The 9,891-nt window shown below is 41.0% G+C and overlaps 2 protein-coding genes across 3 annotated transcripts; one reads left to right on the top strand and one right to left on the bottom strand.

Annotated features, from left to right (window-relative positions):
• Positions 1 to 1,039: 1,039 nt before the first annotated feature.
• LOC311013729 (paired box protein Pax-5-like) lies at positions 1,040 to 2,963 on the bottom strand (the record flags this gene model as incomplete). Its single annotated transcript, XM_084009910.1, has 6 exons — positions 2,791 to 2,963; positions 2,141 to 2,338; positions 2,030 to 2,070; positions 1,863 to 1,949; positions 1,146 to 1,289; positions 1,040 to 1,062 (listed from the first exon to the last, which is right to left on the bottom strand). Exons 2-6 carry the CDS (start codon positions 2,257 to 2,259, stop codon positions 1,040 to 1,042), a joined length of 414 nt encoding a protein of 137 aa, XP_083866036.1. The 5' UTR covers positions 2,260 to 2,338; positions 2,791 to 2,963.
• A 1,104-nt stretch (positions 2,964 to 4,067) lies between these two features.
• Positions 4,068 to 9,194, top strand: LOC311014140 (zinc finger CCHC domain-containing protein 7-like). 2 transcript variants are annotated; one of them, XM_084010552.1, is made up of 8 exons: positions 4,068 to 4,857; positions 5,623 to 5,675; positions 6,104 to 6,214; positions 6,722 to 6,892; positions 7,095 to 7,130; positions 7,388 to 7,492; positions 7,758 to 7,875; positions 8,634 to 9,194. In XM_084010552.1, exons 1-8 carry the CDS (start codon positions 4,503 to 4,505, stop codon positions 9,122 to 9,124), a joined length of 1,440 nt encoding a protein of 479 aa, XP_083866678.1. In that variant the 5' UTR covers positions 4,068 to 4,502; the 3' UTR covers positions 9,125 to 9,194. The 2 variants fall into 2 exon arrangements, with proteins under 2 accessions (XP_083866678.1, XP_083866677.1); XM_084010551.1 differs by having other exon boundaries at positions 6,719 to 6,892.
• The last annotated feature ends 697 nt before the right edge of the window (positions 9,195 to 9,891 follow it).

Genomic DNA, 9,891 nt, shown 5'->3' with positions numbered 1-9,891 from the left:
CTGTTCTCGTAGCAACCGCGGCTTGTCTCATATAGTCCTCTGGATAATGTGCTGCACAAACCTAATGCCTAAAAACAGCTCATTACTGGGAGACTACTGGAGGTTGAGCAGCCTGTTCAGTTTTTTGTTGTTGTTGTAAGTAATAGAGACAGCACTATGCAAACTGATAGTGTTGCTTATAACCAAGAAAAGCCCTTACAACTACTGCCCCCTACTGATGCAAGCTTCAAATTGATTAGTTAACAAGGGATGTTTTGCAGGAAAAGCTGGCGGTGAAATGATTCATATTAATGATGACTCAATTCAATTTAGGGTGCTGTGTGTTGTACAGGATGTAAAGCTTCTAAGAGGTCACATTGACTTGACTTTTATGTTGAATCCTCATACTGGGAAAGGTTGGTGAATCATGCTTTGCTCCTCCCCTTTGAAAACATATGTACACATGGCAAACTGCAGAAAATGTGACATCTATATCAAAACAAACCGCATGAAAAATCTGCATGAAGCTACACACAAAACATTTGGCTTCATGTGTTCTCTACATGCTTCCTACAGACTGATGCGAACTGCCGGCCACAGATTTCTTTCTCAGCGGTGTTCTTTGATTCCACCGGTGCATCTGGCATCTCCAGCTCCTCCTTTAATCCTTCATGCTGGAGGGGAGGCCGGGGAGATGCACACTAAGGAGAGAAAACACGCTCTGTTTTCCATCATGGGGCCCCTAATGATGCGTCCCCTCAACCACTGGCTGAGGAGAAAATGGCCACAGGGGTGCCAGGGATGGGGGATAATATGTTGGACTGATGAAGCTCTGTTCAACTTCTGAAACAACAGCATGCAGGTGTTATTTGACCCTAAATGATGTAAATACAACACAACAGGTCAGGTACATCATTTCAGTTTTATTTTCATATGTTTGTGATTTCTGTTCAGTCATGTTGTAGTAATTATAATGTCAGTCGGTCCAGTGTTAAAAATGATCATGTTTTTGGCATTAAAGTGATGATCTTCTTTCTTGTGAGGTCTTTTGCAGCCACATTCAGCTGTAATGACATGGGGGCCCTAAACAAGAGGACAGATGAGAGGAACACATTAAAGCTGAACTCGTATCAGACGTAAGTGATCATGTTATGATGCAGACTGACCTAAGAGGTCTGGATTATGATTAGCTGACAGAGCAGGGTAAAAGGTCAGGCTGGAGATAGAGGTCAGGCAGGGGTCGGACCATCCCCAGGCTTCATTACAGAAACGTGGCTGGTCCTGGTAGACGCTGCAGGACACATCCCCTCCTGGAAAACAAAACGGCTTCCCACCAGGTTCATTTTTATTTCTCTTCTTGCCTCCTCCCGCTACTGCCATCTACTTCCAATTAGTAGAATGACAAAATGCATGTGTGTTCCCAGCTGTAGGGATGCATATGTATCAATGCATTCTCCTATTCTAATGGTTGCAATGCCCTGTGAGTGGAGGTGTTAGCAGGCCTGTAATGAGAGGCTGAGGTGAGGGGGAGGAAGGAAGGAGCTGGCTGATAGGACAAAAGCCTGGGATGGTGAGGTGGATCTCCTGCTGCGGAGGTTGTTTCAGCCTACGAGTAATGTTCACAGGACCACAGGCTTTACTCATCAGTTTGCTGTGCGGTCTGGTACCACTGTAATCGCTGTCTGCTCTGCAAATACATCATCTACAACATGTTTAATCTAGTGTGGAGTCTAATATTTAGTTTTTAAAATGCAGGAATAGAGGGGGGAATGCTCATTTTTTTTCATTTTACTATTTGAAACAACTCATTTCAGAACAATAGAAACAAATATATTCATATAAATACAGCGCCAAGCACACACAAACACACGGATCACATTTACCTTCCTTGTGTTTCCTGATTCCCAGAATTCCATTGATGGAATAGGTTGACTCAGAGGAATAGGGTGTTCCCATGGTAACAGATGATGCTGATGACAGGAAAGAGGTCAGGAAACATTAGAGATGCACAGATAGATCACGAGAGAGTGAAAGGGACAGGAAAACGTACCAACTTCACAAGACTCAGACTGGACTTTGTTTCTGATGATCCTGTAAAAACAGAAGAAACAGTCTGTTGATCTGTTGTCAAGCACATGCACACACACAAGATCATCTATACCTGTTGATGGAGCTGATGCTGGGTACGCCGTCATGGTCGCACACTCGCTCCAGCAGCAGCCTGTCTCGGATCTCCCACGCAAACATGGTGGGGTTGGTGTGTTTCAGATGCAGGATCATTTGCACAACTCTCGGAGTGGCCACTTTGGGCTTCGAGCCTCCAATCGCTCCCGGTCTGATGCTTCCCGTGTCATTGTACCTGAATTCACAATATTGATATTTGTCAGCATATATATTTTATGTGATGACTTGATTCATCTACATAAGTTGGACTAAAATTAGAAACAGCAGAGCACTATAGATTTAAACAAAATGAAAACCACATGGTGTAAAAATCCATTTCTATCAAAGTAATAATAATGATGATAATAATAATAATTTCTGCCTAAATCATATACAATTGGTGTCCATATACACAGGGCTAGTTTTGGCTACAGATTTAATGCATTTAGCATGGAAGTGGGATATATATTAAGATATATTTCCAAATGACCAATACACTTTTTAAGAATCGTTAGTGTGGTCATTGTAACTTTGTTTTGAAAAGTGTTAGAAGTAAAGGTTATTATTATCACAGACAGGTATGTCTATGAAGTAATTAGTCGGCCTGATCCGTTCACAAAAACCCTAAATAAAGCAGAGTAATTTTACCTGGACAGTATCTTGCTGACGCAGCCGTGACTGACGCGCAGGCGGCGGGAGATCTCGCAGGGACGCACGCCCCGTTGTGCGAGCTCCACGATGCTCTGCCTCAACACGTGCGGTAAAGGGCGCCCGTTAACGAAGACACCGCCGAGCTGGTTCACCCCACCGTGCCCTGAGCACCGAAGCGGAGCAAAGAAACACCGATCAAAAGACGCATTTATATACCAGCATTTAATTAACTTTACTCTATATACGCTGACCTGGTAACTTTGAATCAAACATCGTTACTTACCGTGCGTAACGGCGAGCTGCAACTGTCCAATAGGAGCGTCCATCACAGACTGACTTTAAAAAAGTCTGTAGTAAACTTATGTTGGCTGATATAAAGTGTAGCCTATTTGATGTCGAGGACAAAACATCTCCTCTTCTTTGAAATATAAATGTGAATTTTTTTTTTTTAAAGAAAGCCCTGTTTAGATTGTGTCCGTGAGTTTGCGGTGCGGAGTGACATGGCAGTGTGCCTTCAGCACCTGAGCGGTGGACAGCGGCACGAGCATACGATTGGGCGCTCACGCACGGGTGCACGCGCTTCATTGTCCCTTTGCTTTTTGTAGTCAAATTCTTGTGATCAGAGATGGACCAGGTCATACACACCCCACAAGTTTAACGTTATAGTCTAAATAAATTAGATTGTTCACCCAGTTAAACTTTCAAATTTGTTTTTTTTAACACAAAATATAAATTTAGGTACACACTCACATTGAAATGTACTAAATGTAAGGGGAGTTGGACGTTTAAAATATCTACCATGTGTATAGGCGAAGCTTTTGAATTGGAGAACCTCAAGGCTATAATAAAGGGACTTGATTAATTGCATGTATTTATATTCCTCTGAGATACATTAGATTTCGTAAACTACATTTATCGTATACTCTATAAATATATTTGTATATCTATATCTAACAGATAGCTACTAACGTTAGTAGCCTAAACATCCTTTGCATACGGATTGGTAGGAAGTCGTTACCATGGGAGCAGCAAGCTGCCACTGCCAGCAAAAAAAATGCAGAAACAAATACACCTATGTACGATTGGACTAAGCCTATAAACGGTAACAATATAGTTTGAGTATATTTTCAAATCAACTCCAGTGCTTGCGTCAGTGAACTTGTAGTCAAACTCCGTAGTTGTCAAACGCTCACGCTGGGGGCAGTTTTGGTTGTCCAACATTTTAACTCCCGGAAACGCCGGTTTATTGCTTCATACATCCAAACAAGAAAGGAAGTCACACGGGTTTAGTTGTATGGAAGAAAATATTAGTATTGTGTGAATTCAAAACCGACATATAGTGAACAAAAAAAACGGTAAGCGACCGTAAAGTGCTTTTATAGAACTAATTGCACTTGGTTGTGCTAATGTGTCCATATTTACTGCTTCGGTTAACGTTACTACAGGGCTAACGTTAGCATATAGCGCCGGTGTGGCTGATGTTAACCCACGTGTCAATGCATTTTTAATGTTTACTCACCTCTTTAACAGACGTTTAAGGGAAAATAAATAGCTAAGTAATTGTATTTATTTCCGTTGCTAACTAGTTAAAAGTTGTGGTCAACTAGCCGTTAGCCTCCATTCTATTTAATAGCAATACAGTCAGCCGTCGTTGAGTGGCGCTGTTCAGCTGCAGTTTTAAGGTTCCACTAGACTGAACCTAATATACCATGGAAAATGAAGACGGAGATGGCAAGGGAGGCACCAAAGACGACACCTTCTTTATAGAGGACTTCAATAGTTCAGAAGGAGAGGACGAGATGACGTTCAGCAACCAGAAACAACACCACAGCATCTGTAAACAAGCAGCACGGTCCAGCAGGGAAAGCTCTCCTCCGCTCATCCTGGCATTCCGCATGACCCCTGGATGGGCTACTCGCAGTTTGGACTTACAAGAGGAGGAGGATAGGGAGGAGGACAGTGACCAGCCCATCGAGGAGTGGATGATCCTGGGAGGAGAGGAGCAGGTGGGAGACTCAAACATCCAGCTCAACCTGAGCTACTGGAACAGCTCTGAGGATGAAGGTTAGACCATACTTAACTTCTAACATGATGTCATCCTGCCTCAATAGGCCTACTACTAGTGCAATATTTTTTTCAAACAATAGGATATAGTTTGAGCCTCATTTTAATACGATTGTAATTTCAATCACATTTACATGCAAGGTGCTGAACAAACTAATATACTTGTTACTTAGTACTTATCATATGTTGCTGTGTGTGTGCTCAAATAAGAAAGTGAATAACTAGGATTTACAGCTGATAGCCAACGGTGGTGTGCAGTACCTCAGAGGTTTCTGTAAATCAATGGGAGTACATTTTAAAAAACTTATTTAGAGACAGTTTTTCAGCATTCACCCCCCCCCCCCCCCCCAGTGATGCTCCACTTCACAATAATAAAGATACTCACATACACACTAGGGAGCTGCCTGGCAGAACCACTCCATCTTGTCTTGCCAGCCAGCAGCTCCACTGGAGCAGAGAGCTTTTTCAGGTTTTCCTTACACCTCACCTCGGTGATAGTTATTATGGCAAGGTCAAGTCATTTTCATCAGTTGTCAAAGCCCTAAGAGCTACAGCTTTTATAAGACCTCAGAACGACTACATTTACTAGACATGGGTTGTACTCCTGATCCATCCTTGATTTGTAAATGCTTGTCTTTTCTTGCTAATTGTGTGTTTCATTTCAAGAAGTATTCTGCCTAAGATCCACATGATTATAATTTAATTGTGGGATATATTGACATCTACAAAAACTAATGTTCACTGTGGTCATTCTCTCTGTCATAGATCAGACTGTGAAATCAGAAAAGGACACCTGGGCTGTATCAGAGAAAGACAAAGTAACTTGTGATGTCTATTGATTTTCTGGAACACTAGAGTAGAACTAATCTCATGCAAATGTGGATCTACTATTATTATTCAGGATTTATTATGTTTCTGTTAAGGGGCACAAATGCAAATATGGTTTAAATACATTTAAAGTGTTGACATGTATGCATGCATAAACATATTTAATAATAAAAAAGCCACTGCCAAAGATTACATTAAATTAAAACTCTTCACTATGCTAAGGATGTTTATTGTAAATATGAGCTCTGGGTAATAAACCCTGTATGGATTTAGAAAACCATGTCAAATTAAGGAAAGAAAGTTGTTTTGTAATCTTTGGCTGGCTGTCGTCTGATATTGCAACATGTATTCAGTCCTATGAACTTCCAAAACTGCCTTTTTAATTTCTGTCATGTCTTTGTCCTTTTACCTTATCTAGCATAGTGTTGATAAGTCCCTGTCCAGCCGTTATTTTGTGACTGGTCGTTCTCTGATGTGTAACATCTGCAACAGAACGGGACACGTCGCCAAAAGCTGCTACTACCACAAGGTAATGGAACAAATTCATCTACCTCTTTTTTTTATTTTTATTTTTTACATAATTATACTTTAACACTGCAGATAATCGTCTTGTAGAAGAAATAACCATTGCTGGAGTTTGATACAGTTGCAAGCTATACAGCATGGGAGATGTTTGCCTTACTAAAATCACTTTCACCTGCTGTCCCATTTATCTCTTGTTGAAATTCATCTACTCTCCCTCTTTTCCCTGCATTAAATATTGAATATGTTGTTGTACTATGGTGATAAATAATGCTGAAAAGTCAAAAAATAGACCACAAAACATTTAAGTTTTATTTTGTGTTATGTAATAGCTTTCTCTCTGTATGTTTCTCATGATTTCTGCTCTGACTAGCTCACTGATCTAACTTTTCTGTCCCTTGCCGACTGCCTTAAATTGCACCAGAGACGTGTTGATGTAATTCCATGGCCACCTGTAGAGGTTAACCAAAAAGATCACACCCTCTAAAACCTTTTTTTTTTCATTTGTCAGCAGAAGTGTCCCACCTGTGTTCTTTGTGGGATACAAGGTCACATCCAGAGACACTGTCCGGGCCGCCTCTGCCCCAGCTGTGGATTGCCTTCACATGGCCTCAGGTCCTGTGAACGGCCACCAGTGTGGAACCAACACTGCCAGCGCTGTGGGATGCTGGGGCACCTGTCTGATGTGAGTTTGTGTTGGGGAGTCTGTTTCTGTGTTGTAGTAAACTTTGAAAGGATTTGTCAGTTATGTGTAGACATATTCTACATTCTTCATCATGTATGGGCCTTTTTTTATGAAGTGTTATTCGACCTTGGCAGTTACTCATCTGCAAAATGCTCTTTTCTGCTGAAAAGAGTAATTTTCTCACATGTTTGGTTTTCCTCAGATCTGCCCTGATACATGGAGACAATGCCACTTGACAGTGAGTTGGCGTTTTGACATTACTGCACTTTTCTTGTACACCTACAAGCATAACGCTTCTTCACATTAACAGGCCACTGATTAAAATGAGAGAATATACATATTCCAAACAGGCAGTAGATGGCAGAGGACTGTCTTAATCATCTTTTGTAATAGGCTGGTTAAACTTAAAGCTTGAATGCATTGGTGTGTATTGAAAATCTTCAAAGAAATCAACTAATGTCCTTTTTCCACCTTCAAAAATGAATTTTTTTTCAGATCCGGTTAGAGATTCCAGTCAGGCCATGGACAGTCCACACCTTTAAAAATAAGAAACGTCCTGCTCATTGTTACAACTGCTCTAAGAGGGGACATTATGGTTATGTAAGTGGCGAATTAAAGGAATCCTTCTCTTACTTTAACCATCTCTCCTTTCCTTCTTGAGTGGATCTTTCCCTGCCTTGATGTTATCCCTCTCATCTGTCTGTTTCTTTACTCTGTCTCCGGTATCTCGCTGCCTTCTTCTACTCTGTCTACCTCTGTACATCATATTTTTCCTCTCTCCTGGGTCTTCTTTTGGATTTGTCTTAGCTGTAACTGCTCTTCTTAGTAACTCACTTTGAATTGTATCTACTTTCCTTTGTTTTAGGAGTGCACTAGGAGGAGGATGATCAGTGGGAGTTTTCCTTCACTGCCATATGTTTGCCACTATGACACCATGGATGAAATCCTCCAGTGTTTTACCAGGAAGCAGAAAAGAGCCAAAGGTGAAAAACATATATATTATAGGATATACAGTATTATTTTATGTGAACATTTGCTTTAAACAGTGTGTTTTATGTGTGAACATGTCAATTAAAAACGGATACCACTGATATAAATGGTGGTGTGGACAAGATAAAGGGGACACACTACTATTCAACAGTACCACACCAGCCTCCAAAATGATCATACAGTTGAATCAACACCTCTCAAATGGTTTCAACTTCAATATTATAACCTTTGTGAAGGTAGGATTTATTGTAGGACTGCAGTATTAGACTGCATGGGTTTTAGCTTGGCATAATGTAATAAACTAGTTACTGAGTATAAATCCAATATTTAGTCTAATTTCTGCCTGCCTCATTATGCTCACCAGCTGGTTGTTAACTTGTGGTCTGCCATTTGGTGCTGGGTAGGTAGCATACTTGGTTTTATCTGTTTTTTTTCTTACTGAACACAGTTGCCTGTTGTTGCTGAAAACAGATTTAACGAGAGCAGTAAGAGTGAATCAAAACAGTAAAATTTGGGGGCCAAAAAAAAACAGTGTAAAGACGCTCCACATAGCTGCAGGGAACTGCAGAGTTGGCTGATAATTTACTGTGGGTTTTTCTCATTGAGCAAACTCTTCCAAATGATATTGAGCTTTTGTTTGTATAAAAAAATGTATTATTGCAACTGTAAACAACATCCTCTTTTAACTTATTCAACTATACAGGGTCACTAATTATTTAGGGAATTTTCTTTGTCAATGCTGTGGTTTCAGAGCGTTTGAGTGCTGGATCCCAACCTCTGTCAGACCAGGAGCACTTGCCTGAAACAACAGGCGAGAGCGGCGAGGAGAATCAGCCAGTCCAGGGGAGGAGCAGGACAAAGCAGGAGACATGTAGCCAGGCAGGCAGGAGGAAGAAGTGGCCAGAGAGGCGCAGAGAGAGACGTGAGGTGAAGAGGCTTAGGAGGGATGCTCAAGCCAGACGAGAAGGAGGACAACTGGGGACATCCCAGAGGAACTTTGAGGAAGTTTGCCCTACAGACCCCTTCAGGTCTGGACCCCACAGTCACAAACAGTCCACACCCCTTCCACGGAAGAGGAGGAGTGATGAGGCAGGTGGCAAAAGCAGGAAGAGCAGAGAGGCAGAGAGGTGGAAGAAGAGAGGGGGTAGAAGACATGGGGATTTTTATTGCCACGGTGATGCAAACATCAATGGTGAAAGCATTATTTCCCCAAAACAAAGAGTACGCCACAGACGAAGATAAAGTGTGATCGATTTTTTTTAAAGATTTGCTTTCAAGGATTAATAAATGTAGCTGGATAATAAAAATATTTTGTATTCGTCTTTCATAAATGTATTAATTTATTGACAAATTAAACTGTAGGATAGCATATAACAGTCGATTGAGCTTGTCTTAAATGTAGTTGAATGTAATTTTGTACAAATATAAATATAATTATACTAGCTGGGCCAAATTTTATGCAAGTACTTTTCAACATTAGGAATATGTTTTTACACACTGCCTGCTTTTTGGCTTATGTACCATGCTGTAGGGGGTTGTTATCTCTAATGCTTATTTTACAGAACATATTATTGTCTGTCATTACAATAATCGAAATCGGGTCAATGGCAAGGAACCGCGATTGACCTTTTCAAATATGAATCTTTATTCTGTGAGGACAACGACAATAAACATGGAGGTCCAGATAACCTCGTGTATTTAACTCAAAAGACGATTGTAATGTCTGATACGTGAAAACACGCAAGCCTTTGAGTTTAGGTTTATAGAGTGTATCGGAGAAGGCTCCAGGCAACAATGTAGAGCTCATCTACCTGAAAACCTGTGTGAAGCCAGTGGCTTTCAGCTTTCAAAGCGTTGTCTTATAGTATTCCTGCTATGAAGCTGCTGAATTATTAATGAACTGAGCAGCTGCCCGGGGTTTGTCAGACTGAAGTAGTCGATTCCGATAATAAGCTGCGACCTCAAATCGACATTGGCCGCAGTTAATTAAACACATTTTGCTTTGACGG

This window comes from Eutrigla gurnardus (genome assembly GCF_963514095.1).
Source record: "Eutrigla gurnardus genome assembly, chromosome: 5".
NCBI lineage: Eukaryota > Metazoa > Chordata > Actinopteri > Perciformes > Triglidae > Eutrigla > Eutrigla gurnardus.
This window is presented reverse-complemented; position numbering and strand designations above follow the sequence as displayed.